The sequence below is a fragment of the Microcaecilia unicolor genome, chromosome 1 (genome assembly GCF_901765095.1).
Source record: "Microcaecilia unicolor chromosome 1, aMicUni1.1, whole genome shotgun sequence".
Lineage (NCBI taxonomy): Eukaryota > Metazoa > Chordata > Amphibia > Gymnophiona > Siphonopidae > Microcaecilia > Microcaecilia unicolor.
The window spans coordinates 346,000,309-346,024,496 of record NC_044031.1 but is presented as its reverse complement, the minus strand read 5'-3'; the positions used below and the strand labels follow the sequence as shown (position 1 = coordinate 346,024,496).

The 24,188-nt window shown below is 42.9% G+C and overlaps 1 protein-coding gene across 1 annotated transcript in view; it reads left to right on the top strand.

Moving 5' to 3' along the window:
- The window catches only part of ULK4 (unc-51 like kinase 4), a gene marked incomplete in the record, with an annotated part of 1,752,451 nt that overhangs the window by 1,624,642 nt on the left and 103,621 nt on the right, over positions 1-24,188 (top strand). Inside the window, 1 exon segment of the mRNA XM_030209369.1 lies at positions 22,850-23,035. Coding sequence (XP_030065229.1) covers positions 22,850-23,035 — 186 coding nt within the window.

The window sequence follows — 24,188 nt, the reverse complement described above, 5'->3', positions numbered from 1 at the left end:
TCTTCAGGCAGAGTTTCCCTTTGTGTGGGCGAGCAAATCTATTAAATACTTAGGTATCCAAATAACACCACAGTTAGAGGGACTATTTGCAGCTAACTTCCCCCAGAAAGCGGAAGAGCTGTTTAGAGAGTTGGATAGATGGGAAGGGCTTAATGTATCTTGGAAAGGACGTATAAACGCCATCAAGATGATGCTACTCCCAAAACTATTATATCTATTTATGGCAATCCCGATACCAATTCCTGCTAGTTTTTTTACAAATTTGAATCGCAAAATGTTCACATACATATGGAGGAAACGTCCACCCAGAGTGAGACGCTCAATGATGTTTCAAACATGGGAGAGAGGAGGTATGGGGGTCCCCAATCTATATCTTTATTACCAGGCGGCCCAGATTCGCGTTCTGGCGGAATGGGCCCCCGGGGCGACCAAGAAATGGCTGCACTGGGAGAGAGCCTGGCTAGGCAGACGTGAAATAGAGGATATTATGTGGATTCCAGGGGAGGAGCTAGTGCCCATAATCAAAAAAATGCCCCTGGGATTAAGACACCCTATGTGGACATGGTACCAAGTGAGAAGGAGGCTATTTCCGGAGAGGCGATATTATCGGCAAACAGCAATACGCTGGGCAAAGGGATTTCCCCTGGGGAAAACTGAGAAAGTGTTTGGCACATGGGCTCAAGCAGGGTTGCGCACGTTGGGTCAACTATGGAAGGATGGGGTAATGATACACTTTTCAGACTTGCAGGAGGAATATGGCCTGGAGGAGAGAGATCTTACATACTACTGCAATCTGCGCAATTTCATTAAAAAGAAAGCGCAGGACGAGTTGGATCTAGCTGAAACAGCCCTAGAAATAGCAATAAACAGAGGGGGAGGCAGGGGAGGAATCACTAGGATATATTTAGCCCTGTTGGGAAGGACAGACCCTCAGGTATTTTACCAAGCTAAATGGGAGAAGGTGTTACAAACCACTTACTCAGAAACAATGTGGAGGGGAAATTATAAATATCTGCTTAAGCCATCCATGGCCCAAACGGTAAATGAAAATGGTTTCAAGATGTTTTATTGGTGGTACTACACCCCCGACCGGCTGCAAAAGTTGTACCCAGAAATGTCAGGGCAATGCTGGCGGGAGTGTGGTCACAAAGGCACATTCTATCACATTTGGTGGGCCTGTGAGAGAGTTGAAATGTATTGGAAAGATGTAATGCAAATGGTTAACACAGTTCTGCAGAGGACATACCTATGGAAGGCAGAACACTGCCTACTACACTTTAGACCAGCAGAAATACCGAGCTGGCAGCATAGACTGGCGATTCAATATTTTGTAGCGGCATGATTAGGACTGGCTCGTGCCTGGCGGCAAGTAGAACCACCATCACTTCAGGCGGTCACCAGGAAAGTGGAGCACCTTTACCAGATGTCAAAACTAACAGCTATGCGAAGAGGATCCGTGCTAGTCTTCAACAAAATTTGGACACTTTATGAACAATATAAGGAACAGCAATACTCACCACCGGGATAGGGAGGGAAGGGAGGGAAACTACAGTTGGGCATAAGCATAGGTTGATATAAGAAGCAAGATGTCAATGTGTAATGGAAAATCTGTTAAGATGTATCTGTGAATCTATAATAAAAAGATTTAAAAAAAAAAAAAAAAAAGAACGAATTGGGTTTACACTCTTGTACACAGGATTATTTACGGTGAAGCTCCTGAATACATGTTGGACCTCATAAAACTTCCACCCAGAAACAGTACCAGCCTATCCCGAATTTATTTAAATCTGCATTATCCAGATTACAATGGACTTAGTTACAAATCAACTTTTGCATCCAGCTTTTCGTACATACAGTAAGTACACAACTGTGGAACGCTTTGCCCAAAACCGTGAGAACTATCCACAACCATCTTAACTTCAGGAAATTACTGAAAACCAACTTGTTTAAGAAGGCCTACCCCCAAGACCCAAACTAATCCTCTACTTCCTGTGACACAGGAAAATATGGACTGTACTAGACTTCTATCACCATCCCCTCATTATCTCTTTGTTACCTTATACTAATGTTCTTACATGCCTATGAATTTACTATGTATTTATAGTGTTGAACCGGAGCCTACCACTAAGGTATTTTGTAAGCCACATTGAGCCTGCAACTAAGTGGGAAAATGTGGGATATAAATGTGTTAAATAAAATAAAAATAAATATGGAAACAGATTGATGGGAACATTGGACACCAAAGGGTTAAAAGCTGCTCTGTCTCTTTTTTAAATGCCGATGCCAGCAGCCTGGTTCCACCTGGTTAAAGTGTAACCCATCATTCCGGAATAGGTTCCCCCTACCCCAGAATGTTGCCCAGTTCCTTACAAATCTAAAGCCTTCCTCCCTACACCATCGCCTCATCCACGCATTGAGACTCCTGAGCTCTGCCTGACTCTTGGGCCCTGTGTGTGGAATGGGGAGCACTTCAGAAAATGCTACCCTAGAGATTCTGGATTTGAACTTTCTAGCTAAGGTCCTATATTTGGCTTCCAGAACCTCTCTCTCATGTTTTCCTATGTCATTGGTACCCAGATTTACCAATACAACCGGCTCCTCCCCAGGCAAGTGACCAGGCAATGCTCACGTTCACCAGCCACCCAGCTATCTACATGCCTAATAATCAAATTACCAATTATGGTCCCATTTCTTTATCCTTACCTCTCTGCCCTACTTACTCCTTTCCATTTACTGTACCCTGTCAATTTTTTTTTTTTCAAATGTTGTAAGCCACATTGAGCCTACCAGAGGTGGGAAATTGTGGGATATAAGCACTGTAAATAAATAAAATAAATAAATAAATAAACTACAACTGCAGTCCTAACTCTTCCCTCCTGAGCAGAAGCTCCTTGAGACACATCCTCAGTGTGAGAGAATATTGTATCCCTTGGTATGCTGGCCCTGGCAACAGGATTACTTCCAACAGCACCAGGGTGATGCTCTACTTTTAGAAGACCTCCCTCCTCCAAGGCTGCCAGACTGGAGGTGGGAATTCTCTACAACGTCCCTGTAGGCCTCCTCTGTCTTCCTCAGTTCCTCCAAGTCTGCTACTCTAGCCTCAAGAGAACGGACTTGTTCTCTGAGAGCTCTTTACATTGAGCACACACATATGACCTCTCACGAACTGGGAGATAATCATACATGTGACACTCAGTGCAAAAGACTGGATAGCACCCCTCTCACTGCTGGACTGATGTCTGCATATTAGTATTATAGAGTTGTTTAGTTAAAACTTCTTGAGGTACTAGGTATATCAGATGAATATAAATAGCCTTAAGATTATATGGTGTAATTTGTAATTTATTTAGGGTTTGCTTCTCAGAAACTAATTAAATGTAATTAAAACTCTAATTTCTCCTCTTGTCCTAATTACAATAATTGACTTTAAATGAAGAGTTGAGCTAGGGGTGAGTGGGAGTTGGGGAGGGTGGTTGGGAATAAGGACTGAATTAGGCCCTACTGTGCCTTCTAGAAACTATCTCTGTTAATGCTTTGTCAGAAAATTCAAGTTTGAAAACTATGGGGAAAAGGGTATGGAGACTAGCTAATAATGTTTTCTCCTTTTTTTTAAAATTCTAACTATGTTTATCAATATCCTACAATTCCTCTTTGAAACCCAATCTTTAAGTTACCAAGCACAGAGCAAAATAATGTCACTTACCAGAGAAATATCCTCTTCTCAGAACTTCTCAGAAAGAAAGTTAAGTGGGACCTTTCCTCACTATATAGTTTGGATTCTGAGGAGACTGCTTCAAACAAATCCTTTGAAGCTAGCCCAGTATTCAGATTGCCCTTAGTAACATTTGCAAATATTCTACTTCCTCACACCTTAACACCTAATTTAGGTCAGTAGTAGTGCTACCTCTCCAGCAGGCAAAGAACAGACAATAACTTTCTTTTAGGGTAGTTTCAGCCTTGCTGCCAGTGGCGTAGCCAGAAGGCAATTTTTGGGTGGGCCAACAGGTTGGATGGGTGGGCACTAGAGTTGCCAACTTTTTTGAAAGAGAAAAAACAGCAACCAGATGCACCCATGCTCTGTCCCTACCCCACTCCCCATAACTTCAATGAGGGTTGCAGTGCAGGCTTCAGTGGCTGCAGGCCAATTGAGAGCTAAGGGAAGTACAGTAGACTGCAATCTTCAGTCTCCATTGAGCCAGGGTCCACCAACACACATATGGTATTGAAGCCAAACACATTCTGTATCCAGAGAACCTCCTGGCCCTCCACCAACAATGGATACAGAGCACAGCAAGGACAATTCTCCATAAAACTCATCATACAAAGAAATTTTGGTTTCTAGTGTAATCTCAATTACAGACACATTATAAATTAATTTAAAAAAAATCTATAAAACAAAAGTCACTCAGATCCTAGAGCAAACCTACCATGCTAACACTAACTTCCAAAAACAAAGATCCTACCTATGAAAAAGAAGTGCCTTAAATATTATAGTGGGGCCCCAAAATACAAATACATTTATCAGGAAAGCTGAACAAGCCAAATTACTACAGAATGCTACATGGAAACTTTATGCTAACAGAATACCTCAGTCACACACACAGGACATAAATGCCAAATACAGAATAAGTGACCACAAACTCTAGAAATATAAATTAAATGGAAACCCCAAGAAACTAGACCTTGCATGTAGTACAACACCAGAGAAACAAGAAAGAAAGGCATTTGCTCCTGTGCAAAATATAAAGATGGCACATGCCAGGGATGGTGTTAGGGGTTGCAAATAGGGCAATTGTGCTTGGTTTCTTGGCCAGAGAAAGCCTGCATGCTGGACTTTGGGGTCCTTTCCTAGATTTCTGTCCTGGACCCCAGCCATGTTTAACATCAACTTTGGCAAGATGTACATTTCAAATCCAACATGTTATATTCACAACATTGAAAATAAAATAATTTGTATACCTTTTTGTTGTCTGGTCATTTTATTTCTCAAATCATATTGGTCCCAATCTCTGGTTTCTGCTTCCCTCTGTCTTCTCTTAACTCACTTGCCAGGGTCTCCTGTCTATTTGACGTTTCTTCTTTCTTCATGTCCATCATCCATCTCCCATCTCTGTTTTCCTACATTTCTTTGTCCAGTATCTCCCCTGTGTTCATATCCCCTCATCAATCATCATTCTTCTGTGCACCTATGCACCCCATGCCCAGCATATCCCTTCTGTGTTCCTATTCTCCCCCTTGACTGGTATCTCCCCCCCCCCCCCCGCCTGTGTCCATATACCCCCCTCTCCAGTGTCCAGCATTTTATCTCTATTCCATATCCCTGTTCCCCCCTTGTCAGGCATTACCCCTCTGTGCCCATGTGCCATCCCCATACAGCATCTCACATTTGTGTCCCTGTCCCCATGCTCCCACCTAATGCCCATCATCTCCCTTCTGTATCTGTATACTTCCCCATGTCCCCTTTCTCTCTCCTCCACACCAATGTGTCCCTCTCCTCTCTGATCCTACTCCCCCAACCAGCTTCTCTTCCTCTCTTTCCTTCCCCCTATGTATCTGGCTCTTTCTCCCAGCATCTCTCTCCCTTCCCTCTAACCCCTCCCATAGGTCCAGCACCTTTCTCCCTTTGCTCCAGCCCTCCTTGCAGGTCCACATCTGTCTCCTTTCCCTTCAGCCATCATCTGCATATCCAGCACCTCTCCTTCAGCCCCCCCCCCCCCCCCCCACACATCCAGCATCTCTCTCCCTTTCATCCAGCCCCCATTAGATGTTCAACACCTCTTTCCCTTTCATCCAGCCCCCCTACATGTCCAGCACCTCTCCCCTTCACTTCAACCCTTTGCATATCCAGCACCTCTCCCCTTCCCTCCACCTCCCCCTGCAAATGCAAAACCTCTCCCCTGTCCCCTCTGCAAGTCCAGTACCTCTCTCCCTTCCAACCCTCTGCCCCTGGTAAGTCCAACATCTTTCTCTTCCCTTCAGGCCCCTCCCCTCTCAGGGCCAGCACCTTCAAATCTTCTTTACCCCCCCCCCCCCCAACAAGTCCAGCACCTAGTACCTCTCCCTTCAGCCCACTCCCCTTGAAGGGCCAGCACCCCACTGTCTTCCTCACCGTCCCCGTCCAGCACCTCTCCCTTCTCTTCAGCCCCCTCCCCTTGCAGGGCCAGCAGCACCCCACTAACTTCCTCACCCTCTCCGACACTAGCCGCAGCACTTGCATTTAATGCTGTCGGCACTGCTCCTGCACCTACTTATCACTTCTATAGCACTACAAGGCATACGCAGCGCTATACACCATATATGAAAAAACAGTCCCTGCTCAAAGAGCTCACAATCCAAATAGGACAGACAGACAGAATAACTAAGAAGTAAGGGAATTAAAGAGGTGGGGATAAAGGGTACAGGGCAAGGTTCTCCCATAGAATCCACAGGAACCCCCTTCTCCCCTTTCCACAATCACTAAAAACCCTTCCTCCCATCACTGGAGTCCCTAGGACCCCCCCTCTCATCACTGGAGTCTCTAGGACCCCCCCTCTCATCACTGGAGTCCCTAGGACCCCCCTCCCATCACTGGAGCCCCTAGGACTCCCCCCCCAAAGAAACACTTTCAGTACTAGAACCCCCGTCTTCTCCATTACTATAATCCCCAAGCGCCCTATTCCCACCGTCACTTTGGAGCTTCCTTGCGGGGCACCTCTCATCACTACGATCCCCGGGAGATCCTTTTCCTTCCCCATCACTATGGTCGTCGCAAGCTTTCTTGCCGGTGTGCTCTCACCGGGACGGGTCACTGGTGCCGGTGCACTGCTGTCCTGCCGACTCCTCCTGCTCTTACGGATGCCGCCCGGTTCGCTCGGCCCTAGTGGAGCTCTGTCAGTCTCCCACCCCCGAGGCAACGCTTACACTTTGCTGATAGCAACTCGCGGCGCCAACTCTGCAGTGCTAATGTTACTTCCTGTGTACGGAGGCGGGATGCGGAAGGCCCCAGAGCAGGACGTCGGCGCCGCGAGTTGCTATCAGCAAAGAGTAAGCGCTGCCTCGGGGGTGGGAGACTGTGAGGTGCAGTGCCGACAGCATTAAATGCAAGCGCTGCGGCAGAAGTGGGCGAGGGCGAGGATTGGATGACACGGATTCTGGGTGGGCAGGCCTGAGGCTAAACTGGGTGTGCCTGGGCCCATCCAGGCCCACCCGTAGCTATGCTCCTGCTTGCTGCTATCCTTTTTAATACTCTTGGCTCTTAAGTTTCTACCTCTAGAGAAAGTTTCAGTTTAAAACTATAGTGAAAAGGGTTGTTCACTATGGAAACCAGTTAATAATCCTTTTTTCTCTATATTTATTTATTTTTTTATAAGGCTGAACTAGGCCCAATTGCCCCTCCTACAGACTATCTCTGTTATTGCTGTGGCAGAAAATTCAAGTTTTAAAACTATGGGTAAAAGGGTATGGAGACTAGCTGAAAAGTTTTCTTCTGTTTTTTGTTTTTTAATTCTGTGTTTATCAATATCCTACAATTCCTCTTTTAAACCCAGTTTTTAAGTTACCAAGCACAGAGCAAAATAATGTCACTTAACCAGTAGAGGGCCTTGACAAAATCCTAAGAGGCCTCCGACCAACTCCCTGCTCCCTCGACCCCTGCTTTTCAAAGGCAGTGCAGCAGGCAAGCAGGGGCCTCATAGAAGGTGCCACAAATATTATGAACTCCTCTTTTTCTAATGAGCAGCTACCAACTGCATTAAAGAAGAACAATCTTGACAATTATTGACCATTATTTTACACCCCATAGGAAAACTTATTGAACCGTCTGTATTTATTTATTTATTTATTTATTTATTTATTCTATTATCCCACTGTTATCCAAAAACAAGTTTCATTTCAAAGTGGCTTACAGATTACATTCTGGTTAACAATTACAGTATTGGTTTACAATTTACAGTTCATTTGTAGCTGACATTTTAGTTGGGATAATTTATAATTAGTAATTGAAATGAACATTTACAGCTAAGTTATTGGATTGTATAATTTTTTTAAGAGATATGTTTTTAGTTTAGTTGATGACATTGCTGTCTATAGTCGGGATGGCCACCTGATCCATTTGAGTGGAGTGCTGGACTGGATCATAGAGGCTCACCTGAGGATCAAGCCCAGCAATTGGCAGATGGGGATGACAGACGTGGAATACTTAGGGCACAGAGTGGGAGGTGGACAGCTAAGGCCTGAGCCTGCTAAGGTGGAAGCTATCCGGAGTTGGTCCACTCCCCAAACTAAAGAGCAAGTATTGGCCTTCCTTGGAACAGCAGGATATTACAGAAGGTTTGTGCCTCATTACAGCATTATAGCTAAGCCCTGACTGACCTGACTAAAAAGAGACTACCCTGATTAGCTAGATGGAGAAACTGTCTAGATCCATGTCAGTATGTTGGGCTTGAGACTGCAGTACACTGCTTCTTTCCTTTATTCTGTTTATTGCCAATAGTTTCTTATAATTTGATTGTAACATAGTAGTAACATAGTAAGTGATGGCAGATAAAGGCCTGAATTGTCCATCCAGTCTGCCCAACAATCACATTCATTATCAATTCAAGATTTAAATCAACAGTGAACGTGAAATTATTTACTTGATCATGGTCTTTCTTTCGTGTTTCTGGGACGTAGACCATAGAAGGCCACCAGGCTCTGTCCTTATGTTTTAGCTACTGGAGTTGCCATCAAAGCCCACTTCAGCCTATCCAAATCCATCTTGTCATTTACAGAACATAGACCGTGAAAGTCTGCCCAGCACTGTCCTCATGTTCCAAACCACTGGAGTTTCCGTTGAAGCTCTCTCGAGCTCACCCTAAACCAGATCACTATATGCAGGAATCAGAGAGTACAAGCCAGCTCAGCACCTGCCTTAGTTGATGCGGCCAGAGTTGCCATCTAAGCACCACTTGAAATGTTAACACATATGCAACCCTTTATATCATGTATTTTCTAATTAGAGATCCTCTGTGTTCATCCCAAGACTTTTTGAATTCCACCACAGGTTATTTTTTTCTACCACCTCCCTCGGGAGATAATTCCAGGCATCCCCCACCCTCTCCTTGAAAAAGAATTTTCTGACATTACTCCTAAGTCTACCACCCTGCAACCTCAATTCATGTACTCTAGTTTTACCACTTTCCATTCTCTGGAAAATATTTGTTTCTAAATTAATACCTTTCAAGTATTTAAACATCTGTATCATATCTCCCCTGTTCCTCCTCTCCTCTAGAGTATACATATTCAGGTCTTCCAATTTCTCTCATTTGTCTTTTGGCGCAAGCCCCATATCATTCTTGTCACCTTCCTCTGGACCGCTTCAAGTCTTCTTGATCTTTAGCAAGATACGGCCTCCAAAACTGAATACAATCACCAATGACTTGTGCAGGGGTTGGCTACAACCACTGCCTTGTCAAACTGTTTCATTGCCTTCAGATCCTCAGATACTATCACTCTGAGATTCCTCTCCCTGTCTGTGCATATCAGCCTCTCACCGCTTATCACATATGTCTAGTGCTTTTTTTGTGCCGGTACGCACCGGTACGGCGTACTAGCACCTTTTTTTTGTAGGTTCACCTACCCGCCCTTAGCTCCCCAGCCCTGCTTTCTGTTCCTGCCACCCGCGATGCCCCTTTTTAGCCCCCATCAAGTTCCAGCGCCCCAGCCCCACTTGCTCGCCCTTAGCTTCCCGACAGCCCACCCCCCCCCGCGATGCATTTAAATCTTTTTTTTTAATCTCCCCTCTGTGTCCCACTCTCGCGGAAACAGGAAACTACGTCACAGGGAGGCGGGACACTGAGAGGGAATGAAGGGAAAGCAGGAGGAGGCGAGCTTGGTCCTCTCACTAATGCCAGCGCTGCAACTTCACGTAAAAAAAATAATAAAAGATTTAAACGCGTTGCGGGGAGGCTGTCGGGAAGCTAAGGGTGGGCAGGTGGGGCTGGGGCGCTGGAACTTGATGGGGGCTTAAAAGGGAGGGCAGGTGGATGCCTAGGGTGAGTTACTGGACATGGAGGGGAGGATAGGGGCAAAGGAGAATTGCTGGACATGGAGGGGAGGGAGGGAGGGTAGGGGAGAAAGGAGAAATCGCTGGACATAGATGGGAGGGGAGGGCAGAGGAGAATCGCTGGACAGGGAGGGGAGGGCAGTGGAGAATCGCTGGACATGGAGAGCAGGGGAGAGAGGAGAATCGCTGGACATGGATGGGAGGGGAGGGCAGGGGAGAGAAGAGAGGAAAAATCGCTGGACATAGATGGGAGGGGAGGGCAGAGGAGAATTGCTGGACATGGAGGGCAGAGGAGAGAGGAGAATTGCTTGACACAGATGGGAGAGCAGAAGAGAATCTGGACATGGATGGGAAGAGAGAGCAGGGGAGAGAGCAGGGTTTCTGGACATGGATCGATGGAGAGAAGGGCAGGAGAAATGCTGGACATGGATGGAGGGGAGATAAGACAGGAAGAGATGCACATGGATGGACGGGAGAGAGGAGAAATGCTGGACATGGATGGAGTAGAGGGCAGGGAAGAGAGGAGAAATGTTGGAGGGAAGCAAAGAGATGCACACGGTTGGAGGGGAAGGGAGAGAGGAGAAATACTGAATATGGATGGAGGGGAGGGAAGACAGGAGGAGATACACATGGATTTAGGGGAGAGAGGAGAAATTTTGGACATGGATGGAGGGGAGGAGAGAGAGTTGAAATGCTGGACATGGATGGAGGAAAGAGAGAAAAAGTGAGTTGAACATGGATGGAGGGGAGGAGAGAGGAGAAATGCTGGACATGGATGGAGGGGGAGAGGAAAAATGCTGGACATGATGGAGAGAGGAAGGAGATGCATACTGACAAGGTGAGGGAAAGGGAGAAGAGGAGAAAATCTGCACATGGATAGGCAAAAGCTGGATCCACTCTATACCTCCTCCAGTCAAGTCCGCAGAGGACCCAGCTTTTACCTATGGATGTAGGGCAAGAAATTAAGGAGGAAAGTAAAGAAATAAATGGAAAGGAAGCCCTGGAAATGGAAAGGGATCAGATAAAGAGCCTCAGAATCAGAGACTGGGACCAACATATTCAGAAAAACAGTCACCAGATAACAAAGGTAGAAAAAAATCATTTTATTTTCATTTTAGTGTTTGGAAGGTGTCCAATTTGAGAATTTACATCTAATTTGAGAATTTACATCTGCTGTCTTATTTTGCACTGGGTATACTAGAGCTGTAGCAGCTTATAGAAATTATTTATACTGAAAAAAAAGCACAAGTTATTTTTTGCTCCTATACTGGTATAGTATTTTTAATGATACTGCTTATATTTCCTTGCCCGTAATGTCTTGTCTGTCTATTTTACCTAGATTGTAAGCTCTTTGAGCAGGGACTGTCTCTCTATGTCAAATGTTCAGCGCTGCGTGCGTCTTGTAGCGCTATATAAATGCTAGTAGTAGTAGTAGTAGTAGTATATGTGCCACGGCTGATATAAGGGATGTGGCTACCACAGGGGGCAGAGCCATTGATGGTGACCCCACCCTTAATGAGTACTGGTACCTTTTTTCCTACAAAAAAAGCACTGCATATATCTCCCTTGGATTTCTTCTCCCTAAGTGCATCACTTTGCACTTCTTTGCATTGAATTTTAATTGCCAAACACTAGACCATTCTTCTAACTTCTGTAGATCCTTTTTCATATTTTCCACTCCTTCCAGAGTGTCCACTCTGTTACAAATCTTTGTGACCATTTGTCTGAGCAGAGCACTTTGTAAGACACCCACGATCTCTCTACTTCTTTCCGATTCTGCAAATGGAACTTTCCAGTTTGCATCCGACAGGTTAAAATTTCCCAGCAACAGCACCTCTCTTTTCTCTCCCAACTTTTGGATATCTGCAACCAGATCTTTATCTAGTTCCTCCGATTGTGTCAGAGGTCTGTAGACAACACCCATGTGGATTGAGTTTCCATCATTTTCAAGGAGATCCATATCGCTTCTTCCTTTCCTCAGGCCACTAGCATTTCAGTCGCTGTGATATCGTTTCTCACATACAGAGCTACTCCTCCACCTTTACAACCATCTCGCTCCTTCCTAAATAGATTGTAGCCTAGTATGTTTGCATGGGAATCATTGAACCATGTCTCCATAATACCAACAATGCCTAAGTCTGCCTCTAACATCAGGGCTTGCAGATCATGAACTTTGTTGCTTAGACTACAAGCATTTGTGGTCATCACTTTCCAGCTACATTACAATGGCAGTCTCATCTTCTGTTTAGTTTTTTTTTCTTTAGTCTCATTTCCTGCTGTGTTGGTAAGAAGTGATTTGCAAAGATAGTTGTTTTCATTACCACTGTCACACCTTGTCTTTAGCGGGGGGGGTGAACACTGGAATTGATCTCCCTCCATATGCCACCCCAACTTTCTAGTGTAAACGCCTAGATACATATTGTCTGAATTTCTCTCCAAGGATTTGTTTTTCCTGCCACAGTGAGATGCAGTCCATCGTTACAATATAGTCTTTTGTTTTTCCAGTTATTGCCACATCCTCCCATTTACCTAAAACCTTCTTGATGACACCAAGTTTTGAACCAAATATTGAAATTCTCAGTATTTTGTAAACTTTTCTATTCCTTTCCAAAAGTAGGTAGTAATTCAGAAAAAGCTACCATTTGTACCCTCAGCTCCTGAAAAGCTCTCTGCACTTCAAGTGGGCTATTATTGGCCAGGTCTTTGTTCTCAGGTGGATAACAACATTAATTTTAGACTCCTTAGTTTCTTCTCTGATTATAGTCAGTATTTGCCTGGTACTCCTGGTAACTGAGGAGCTTGGAAGGCATTTCATTTTGCTGGGCCCCTTGAACTGTGTTTCAAATGTAATGCCTCTGATAATAGAATTCCCTAGCAGCAACAATTTTCCGGTTTGAGATTCCTTATTAGTGCTTGGGAGGGGGGTGTATTTTCTCTTTGGACACCTTCATTGCTTTTTGTTCTACCTCATTTCTATTTTCTGGTGCATTTATTTATTTATTATCTCATTTGTACCCCACAGTTTCCCAACAATGTCAGGCTCAATGTGGCTTACAATGCACCACAGAGGCAGGCGCCAATGTAGTAAAATGAAACTAATACAGCAAACCTACAAGAGATAATGGGGAAGAATAGGAATGGATGGAGATAGAGGGCAAATTGTGAGGGAAGGGGGATATGTCCAAATGTCTTTAGGTCGGTGTGTTTCCAGCAGTGGAATCACTGGGAGAGCCCGCAGGGTAGGCACTTCTGAATAACATGGTCTTCAGTGATTTCCGGAAAGTTAGATGATCTATAGTGGTTTTGATGGACCTCGGCAAAGAGTTCCAAAACTGAGTCCCAATGAAAGAGAAGGAGGTAGCGTACGCAGTCTTGTACTTGACTCCATTGCAGTTCGGATAGTGAAGGGTAAGATACGAGCGGGACAGCCGGGACGCATTCCGGAGCAGTAGGGAGATGAGATCAATCATATAGCCAGGTACATCACCGTAAAGGATTTGGTGGACTAGAGAGCAAAGTTTAAAGGTGATGCGTTCTGTGACAGGGAGCCAATGTAACTTCTTTTGAAGGGGCATGGCAGACTCGAACTTGGACTTACCACAAACCAATCTTGCCGCTGTGTTTTGGGCAGTCTACAGCTTCTTAAGCAGTTGGCGTTTACATCTAGCATACACTCCGCTACAGTAATCCAGGTGGCATAGTATGATGGATCGTATGAGGCTCCGGAAGACTTCTCAAGGGAAGAACGGTTTTATTCTTTTTAGTTTCCACAGCGAGAAAAACATCTTCTTTGTGGTGGCGTTAACGTGTTGCTCGAGTGATAGTGAGCGGTCAAGGGTGACTCCTAAAATTTTGAGGCTATCTAATATGGGGAGGCCTAAGGTGGAGGTAACTAATGTGGAAGGCCTATACTTGCTGTGTTGAGAAGATAATAGTAGGCAGTGGGTTTTGTCAGTATTCAGTTTGAGTTTGAAAGAAGATGCCCAAAAGTACATTGTAGTTAAACAGCGGTCCACTTCTCTTGAGATTTCCGACAAGTCGTTTTTGAAGGGAATATAAATAGTAATGTCATCGGCATAAATATGCGGGTGAAGTCCTAGGTTACTTAAGGTCTTGGCAAGTGGAATCATCGTAATATTGAAGAGAGTAGGCGACAGTGGAGAGCCTTGAGGGACTCCACAAGTAGCTTTCCACGATTTTCATAGAACTGAGTTGGCGATTACCTGGTAAGTTCTGGCAGAAAGAAAGAGAAGGAGGCAGGTATGAACATGTCCATAAATTCCTAGGCTATCGAGGAGGTTCAGCAGTATGTCGTGATCAACCATGTCAAAAGCACTTGACATATCGAACTGTAATAACAGTAGACTTTTGCTGTGAGCTATCTCCTGCCGAAAGCTGTTAAGTAAAGTAATGAGCATGGTTTCGGTGCTGTGGTGGGAACGAAACCCAGACTGAGATTCGTGGAAAACGGAAAACTGGTCAAGAAAGTCTGTAAGTTGTTTCATCACCATGATTTCCATTATTTTTACAAAAAGAGGTATAATGCTATAATGGAGCAAAAGAATTCTGTAGGGGCAACAATTGTGAGAGTGGATGCTTCTGTGCCACATGTCTTAGTCTACCTGAGCCTACTGTGATCCATTTATTCTTAGGTAGTTTTATTTTTTGAGGCAGTGTTGAGAATTTGGTATGATTCTGTGAAGTGATTGAAGCTGTTTTAATTGCATCCAATTCCTGCTTTAGTTTGCTGAGCTCCTGTTTCATACTAGCAAGCTGAAGACAGATAGGGCAAGCAGCCTCCAGACTATATGCCTTGGAACTAAAGCACCACAATTATTACACAGAATAAAAGTCATCTTAATTGGTTGGAATGGGTATGAACAAGTGTACTATGATAGGGTTAACAGTCTGTAAGATTGCCTGTGTGTGACTGAGGAATAACATTAATGATTTTTGGGTTGTCCATATATGAGCAGAAAACCTAATGAGTCAGCCAAGTCCTCTACCAAAAAGGTTCTGGGGCAAGTAATGACACAGCTTGCTAAAATAATCAAATTCAGTTTGATACAGCAGTCAAATTCAGCTAGAAACTAACTTTTCTCCTGTAAATCTAAATATTTCCAGTAATAATACCAGTCTGCAATGTAAATACAAATTAAACCAATTGTAAGACTAAAGCTGCTTTTTTACCTAGGACTAGCAATGGAAAATAAACCTGGCAGAACTTGTCCACAGTATAGCCAAAGTTAGAATGCTACATCTAGAGTTAGCAGGGTAAAGGACAAAAAAACAGTTTGAAAAGCCTGTGCTCACTACTATCAGAGCTAGGCAGAAAGGGAGAGAAAGTTTTCGTCCACAATACAGATTCACAGGACAAATTAATTAAGCAATAAGCATTAAAGTCCAGAGAATAGATATATCAGGTAGCTAAACCTGTAGACAGAAAGTTGAGAAATTATGATTGAAAATATCAGAATACTTAGCAGTATTATGGTTCAGGTCTAGCACATTGTAGTTCATCTTTCTCAGCCTTTCTAACAGCTTTACATACTAAGATTGCTGTTGACTCCCTTGCCTTGTTCTATCTTACCCTTCTCCAACTTTTAGAACAAAACCTTGTGAACCGCTCTAATGGCTCCTCAGTGGACGGGACAACAATTGCCTAATAAACTTGAAACTTATGTAACAGAAACAGTCCTCATATTCCTACTATAGATGATCTTCACAGAAAACAGGACATGGGATTTGCTATTGTGTTAGCAGTGCTGGATTTCTCAGCAGCTTTTAACACTGTGGATCACAATATCATGCTAGCACAAGCGACAGAAACAAGTATCAGTGACACAGTACTTTCCTGATTCAGATCCTATCTATCAGATAGGCAACAGTCCATACTGTTCAGAAACACCTCATTACCACCATGAACCGCAAGAATCGATACTGTCATCTATTCTGTTCAGAATCTACACTCCGTTCTACATCTACACAGATGACATGCAGCTACTCATACCCATCAAACCTGACTTACCCACAGCCCTAAATAAGCTGACTATATGTTTAACAACAATTCAAGAATGGGCTAAAAACAACAAACTTTGCCTGAACCCAAGTAAAACCAAGCATCTATGGGTCAATAGCACAAGTGGGCACATACCTGACATCAAAATCTATTATAGGAAATACGAACTCCCCCTTAAATCACAACTTAGGAACCTTGGAATACTGCTAGACTCAACACTTATGCTGATCCCCCAAATCAAGCAACCTTCAAGAACTGATTCTATCATTTGTGACATCTACCCTGCCTCTCCTCTTATGTTGTGAAGGCAAGTCTTTTCACAGTTGTACATACCATGATAACATTTAGACTGGATTACTATAATGCATTCTACACTGGTCTGACTACAAAGGGTTTGCACTAGCTCCAATTGATTCAGAATGCTGCAGTTAGACTGATAGAAGGTAAGTGGCATGGCTACATCACACCATTTTTGCAAAATTTTGCTGGTACAGTACAGGACTAAATTTATGTCTGATCTTCAAGGTTCTTGAAGCAAATGACCCAGAGTACTTGAGTAGGAGGATCTCTCTTTCTTTCTACATACCTCCAAGGAGATCCCTAACCACACCCTCTCCAAAGGATATCACATGATGTGATACCCGCCAGCGAGCCTTCTCTGGAGTAGCTCCCAAACTCTGGAGTGCACTCACTGAAAGTTTTCACTTAACCCAAGACTATCTCTACTTCCAAAAACAGTTCAAAGGTTGGCTTTTCACCCAGGCCTTTAATGGATGAAATAGCTTCTTGCTGGTGGCCAATGTAACGCCGATTTTTTAAAAAGGCTCCAGAGGAGATCCGGGAAATTATAGACCAGTGAGTCTGGCGTGGGTGCCGGGCAAAATGGTAGAGACTTTTATAAAGAACAAAATTACAGAGCATATTCAAAAGCATGGATTAATGAGACAAAGCCAACATGGATTTAGTGAAGGGAAATCTTGCCTCACTAATCTATTACATTTCTTTAAAGGGGTGAACAAACGTGGATAAAGGTGAGCCAGTTGATATTGTGTATCTGGATTTTCAGAAGGCATACCTCATGAAAGACTCCAGAGGAAATTGGAGAGTCATGGAATAGGAGGTAGTGTCCTATTGTGGATTAAAAACTGGTTAATAGATAGAAAACAGACAGTAGGGTTAAATGGTCAGTATTCTCAATGGAGAAGGGTAGTTAGTGGGGTTCCCCAGGGGTCTGTGCTGGGACCGCTGCTTTTTAACATATTTATAAATGACCTAGAGATGGGAGTAACTAGTGAGGTAATTAAATTTACTGACGACACAAAGAGGGGCATAATCGAAAAGGACGCTCAAGTTTTCCTGGGGGCGTCCTCACAGGATGGCTCCAGCAAGGGGCGGGGAAACCTGTATTATCAAAACAAGATGGGCGACCATCTTTCATTTCGATAATACGGTCGGGGACGCCCAAATCAGCAAATTTAGGTCAACCTTAGAAATGGTCGTCCCAGGACTTGGTCGTTTCTGATTTTCAGCGATAATGGAACGCGAGGACGCCCATCTCAGAAACGACCAAATCCAAGTCATTTGGTCATGGGAGGAGCCAGCATTTGTAATGCACTGGTCCCACTAACTGAACGGAAAAAGTCCTTCCCTTACTGATCCCTTAGCGATTCGGAAAGGAACGGGCATGCATGAAGGAAATCACATGCAAATTGCCATCTACAACCTTAGAAAAATACAAGTCCAGGTGAAAACATCTAAGTGCTTTTCAGGGATGTCTTTTTTTTTTTTTTTTTAGAGTATGGGTGAAGGACGCCTCCGTCCCTGCAACGGCAGTTGAGGACATCCAAAATGTGATGTTTATGTGAGAAGGACGCCCATGCCTGGATGTTTCTGTGAGAAGGACGTCCATGCCTGCTATGCCTCGGACATCCCCTTTATTTATTTGGATTTTGGATCACAAGTAGCAGCAGTGGGATTTGAACCAGCCACCTCTGGATTGCAAGACCAGTGCTCTAACCCCACTAGGCCACTCCTCCACTCCACTCCCTTGAAATTTGGCCTTCCTTGAGGGGGGGGCAGTTCAGGACGTCCAAAATGTTTGAACGAAGGACGTCCACGCCTTTGCTATGCTTCCGCTGACACACACATACCCCCCCCCCCCCAGGGACCTGCATACTGCCCCCCCACAGGGGCGGCCAAATTTCAAATCCACTATTTCTGGGATAAGCAGTATAAAATGTTTTGTACTTTTTGGGGGGATCTTGCCAGGTATTTGTGACCTGGATTGGCCACTGTTGGAAACAGGATGCTGGGCTTGATGGACCTTTGGTCTGTCCCAGTATGGCAATACTTATGTACTTATGTAACTTATACAGTAACACCAGCTGCAAATACTGTAGCAGTACAACCTTATCCACTCCTGTCCTAGCCGAGATAATATTCAAACACATTTCTGACTTCATGTGCTATTTTCTTTAAATTGTTACCTTATTTTCCGATTTCTGTTACTCTATATTATCTATCTATGGAGCTCATTTTCAAAAGAGAAAAATGTCCAAAAAGTGGCATAAATCTGCATTTGGATGTTTTTCTCATAAAAACATCCAAATTGATATTTTCAAAACCAATTTTTAAATGTTTTTCTATGAAGTCCATCAGAAGTGTGGTCAAATCACAAGGGGGTGTGGCAGGGGCAAGTTGAGCGGGATCTGGGCATTCCTAACACTTTGGATGAACATTATGGATGAAAAAAGTCTGACACTTGGACTTTTTTCATCCATAATGGAACAAAACAAAAACGTCCATGACTAAAACTAAGACGTTTTGAGCTAGACCTGTTTTTATAATGAATAAGGCACAAATGAGTGCCCTAAATGACCAGATAACCACTGGAGGGAATCAGGGGTGACCCCTCTAGTGGTAACTGACCCCCCTCCTACCCCCCCCCCCCAAATGTGAATATAAATATGATTTAGCAGCCTCTATGACAGCCTTAGATGTTAGAACCAGGTCTATTAGAGTAGCATGCAGGTCCCTAGAGTAGTGTAGTGGTCAGTGCAGTGCACCATGGAGTGGAAGACTCTGTTCCCTATCTCCCTCTACCTGTCACATATGTGGAGGAAACTTTGAGCCCTCCATAATTCACCAGAAACCCACTGTGCTCACATATAGGTGCCCCTTCACCTATAAGGGCTATTGTAGTGGTGTAAAGTCGTGGCAAGTGGGTTTTGTGGGACTCAACAGACAAGATAAGGGAGCAGCGGTGAGTTGTGTACCTGGGAGCATGTTTTTGAACTCCACTGCAGTGCCCCCTAGAGTGCCCTATTTATTTCCTGGGATATCTGAGCGACCAGTCTACTAAAATTGCTGGCCCCTCCTATATCCCAATGGCTTGATTTTCTACATTTTTCACTTGGATTTTTTTTTCTTTTTTTGAAAATGGACCAAAAAACAAAATGTCCAAAGCACAAAACCTTGTTAGAAACAGTATTTTCGAAAACAAAAGATGTTTTTCTTTTTTGAAAATGAACTTCTTTTCTATTCAGATTTGGGATGTTTTTTTGCAAAACATCTAAACTTGGACTTAGACATCATATCAAAAATGCCCCTCTACATGTTCCATCTTTGCTTATACTCTATGCTGTCTACTAAATGTTTTATTGCATATTGTGTTGACGTTGTAATGTAGCATATTATGCTATAAGGTGAAAAGTCCACCAAGGGTGAATGAACGCCAAAATCCCATGAAGAGAATGACAGTTCAAAGACAGTAGGAAGTGGGCCGATGACTCAAGAGACCAGGACAACAGTCTGGTGGCTAAAATGATTTTTATTATTAAGGACTCAACACAGATCTGTGTTGTGGCCACAGGCCTACATCAGGAGTCTAAAACACAAAACATTAAAAATACTGGTAAATAAAATGTAAGAGCATATCTGGGTATGATAAACAAACATTTAAACCATAATATATATCCAAGAATAAAACATTTATAAATACTGATCAGTATAAATATGTTAAAACATGTCAGATTAAATTAATCAAAATGTAAATAATGAAACGACACAAGGATCAATATAAAAAACTATAAAACTATAATGAAAGATAAGATATGAATGGTGAAAGCACCAATTTGTGAAATCAGATTATGATAAAACACTAATGGATGTATATATATATATATATATATATATATATATATAAACATGTTCAAAACACAGGGTATAATATAGGAACATGCATGAAATGCATAATATGCAAATGTAAAATCATATAAAATACAAGAATATGTATCTAATACAGTGTGTAAGAGCATATGTAATCATATAAAGTTAAGGTATCCAGGCATATGTGAAAATGCATTATACCTGAACTAAAATGTTGATACATCATAATGTTAAAAAATCATGCTGGCGTTAAAAAAAATAAATGGACAAAAGCTTTATGTTTATGATCAAAATGAAAAAGGTGTAAACAAAAGAGTACATTAAGCAAGTTGTCTGTATATGTTTTACAAAAAAAGAGGTAGAAGAATACTGTTACTTGAATATTTTTACTGCTGTAATTGTCAGTTGCATATATTTGACTTATTCTTGCTGCACACTGCCTTGAGTGAATTTCTTCAAAAAGACAGTAAATAAATCCTAATAAATATAAATGCCGGTATTTATACATGTAAATTGTAACTAGAACTTCTAAAATAAGGGCCATAGTATTATACACCTAATAACACTGAATTATTTTTTAATACTTATATGTTTGGCCTATGCTGAACGTGTAAATGCTTTTTGAATATTGACTTCACAGTAGATAGATTTTAGACTGTGTCTAATTTTGATAACCCTCTAATTTAAGATTAGCATTTTGATTATTTGTTCAGTTGATGTAACTGTAGTATTACTAGTGTATAGTTTTAATTGTATCCTGCTTTGGATTGATTATAGGGTGTATTTATCAACCCACCATGCACATTAATGTACCTTTTTTACTAGTTCCAATTATTTGCAATGGGTATTATATACTAATCAATATGAACTAGTAGCAACTAGACTCAATTGGTAAATGCCAAACTATAACAATGAGTCTTTTATTTGTAATTCACTCCAGTGATCACAATAAATAACTCATAAACACCTATGTTTACTAAGGTATGCATAAATGGTTTATGCATGTTAAATGCTAATGCGCCCATAGAAATGTATAGGAGCGTTAGCGTTTAAGGCGCCTTAAATTTTAAGGTGTGTGTAATCCCTGTCCTTTGTCCCTAGGGAGGGAAAACACTTCAGCCCTGTGGGCTGGAAAAAATAAGAGAGACAATTAGACTTAGTTGTAGGCGCAACCAGTAAAAATCTTTATTGGTATATCACTAAGCCAAATACAAAATAATTGTTCTCTCTGGAGCAAGTTGTCACACAGCAAAGCCAGACGCAAATACTGAACAAAGTCTGCTCACTAACACTTCTCTTAGGCATCACATATATACCATTTGTAAGTTTCATTTTCTCTCAAATCATGTGATTTCTCCTAAACTAAAATCATAAAGTAGCCTGTGCCATATATGGATGTTCCTGTATTATATCAGTTTCTCCTGATGTGTGTGCACATGCACACTCGGTGGCCATTGGCTAATTAGTTATCAGTACAGCGTGACTACAGCATGTAGTTAGTCACAGAGCAACTAATACATATTACAATCCCCTTGTGTCCTCTCTCCCCAAAACTGAAACATTCTGGACATCTTAGGCTCACTGTATCCTTAGTCTCTCACCACCTCCCAAGGTTATATCCACCTTATATAAAAGGCATGGTCTCAGTTCCAGCCAAATGTGCATCCTGAGAAAGCACTGTATGTTACAAATATGCTAACTTATTAGGCTATCTTGTGAGAACCAAACAGAACAATGTAAAGGCTTTTGTAACAGGCCTAGCATAGGAAGGAGTATACAGGTGCTTAGTAAACGTACCCCAAAGTGTCAATATTTATATATTTTTGTATTTATATATAGGAGGAAAAAGACTTCAGATGCTCAATTGTTTGCTTGATTCTTGCAAATTAATTGCAAAGCATGTACAACATCACCAGTCAAACACCTCCACCTTGTCCGATTAAGTTTATACCGGCCAAAAATAAACCGGATATTCAATGCTACACTGAACATCTGGCCTCACCACCAACCGTGGGAATTAGCTGGGCTGCCTCCCATGGTCTGAATATTGGCCTCTTAGTCTATAAACATCTGAAAATACTTAGAAAAGGCCTCCTGCAGTGACTAATATATCCCTCTCTCTCCCCCTCTAAAGTCTAATAGTACTCAATAAATTCACAAAACTATATAACCCTCCCTTTCTCTCACCTGTCCCAGAGTTTATTTCCACACCTGTTCCTTAACTGAGAAGAAAATAAAAGTACCAAAAAGCTACAACCCAGAGGCGTAGCTAAGTGGGTCGCCAGGGAAGCAACTGCGCCCCCAAAACGGACTTCCAACGGTGATGACATCTATTTTTCATGCAATCTGTCGCATTTAAAATATGTGTCGGTGCCGTCGGCTCTCCGCTCCCTCTGCGCCCTCAACTGGCTACACTACTGCTACAACCATTTACCAACTTCAAAAACTCTTTATCATGGGTCATAAAGGGTGTCCTTATTGTTTTCCACTTAGAGATCCAGCCTCTACATTTTGTTAAACAAACAGGTAGCAAAATCCCAGGGAATCACCTGATACATCAAGTAGATTTTATTATTTTTCCCTTTCATTATCTTTACTGATTTTCTCTCTTTTTTGAAATGTTTTCTCTGATTTAATTTTAGCTTCTTAGTGATGATTTGGAGATATATGAAAATGCATCTCAGTGTTTATCCCTGTTGGTTCAGCTCTATGGACGGGACAACCAAGATAGCATGTCTCCTGAAAACATGGGCTGCTTTGCTGAAGTTCTGACATCCAAAAGGGACCCCAAATACCAAAAGTTGTGGTTGCGAATCATCAAAAAATTGGTGAGTTTATAAAGTACTACTTGTTTGTTATCATATATATCTAGGGTATTAAAGCACATTGTACTGATGAGTTAAAACTTTCTCTTTCCTTACTTACATTTTTAGAAGATTTTTATGTTTTTTCTTTAAAGAACCATATGATATTAAAAATAATGATTTCAAAGAAAAGCACCAGAGCATAAAGGCCCCCTTCCCTATCATCAAGCCGATCAATCCATAAACTGGTGGGTTGTGTCCATCTACCAGCAGGTGGAGATAGAGAGCAATCTTTTGCCTCCCTATATTTGGTCATGTGCTGCCGGAAACTCCTCAGTATGTTCTCTATCTCAGCAGGTGTGTGGTCACACAGCAGCAGCTCTGGCTAGGTCTCCAGGCCTAATTGTTTAGGTTTTGTTGAGTACCTGGGGTTGAGGGCTCTTTGTGAGCAAGTGCAAACCTGGTGGTGCCAGGTCCCTCCTTTTCTCCCCCCTCCCGCTGGCTCCGTTAAAAAAAAAAAAAAAAATTTTTAACGTTCAAAAAGGACGTCCATTTGCAGCTGCTCACTGGAACAAGTCGTCGCTGCTTGGAGCAAGAAGCAGGTAATTTTTACCTTTTACTAGTGGGCAGGGGGTTCCCCGAACGGTCTCCACGTGGCTATAGCCGCAGATGGCAAGGGCGCGAAAAGACGGGGGGGGGGGGGGGTTGGAGGGCTCCCATTTACCACCACAAGTTAACAGGTAGGGAGGGGATGGGCCTGGGTCCACCTGCCTGAAGTGCACTGCACCCACTAAAAACTGCTCCAGGGACCTGCATAATGGTGTCAGGGAGCTGGGTATGACATTTGAGGCTGGCATAGAGGCTGGCAAAAAAATAATTATTTATTTTTTGGGGGGTGAGAGGGGGTTGGTGACCACTGGGGGGAGTAAGGGGAGGTGATCCCTGATTCCCTCCGGTGGTCATCTGGTCAATTGGGGCACTTTTTTTGAAGCTTGGTCCTAAAAATAAATTGGCCAAGTGAAGCCGGCGAAATGCTCGTCAGAACTGGCCATCTTTTTTCCATTATCAGCTGAAGCCGGCCATCTCGTAACCACACCCCATCCCGCCTCCTTCCCGCCTTCTCTACCCTGCCGAAACGCCCCCTTCAAGTTTGGCCGGCTCTGCAACAGAAAGCAGT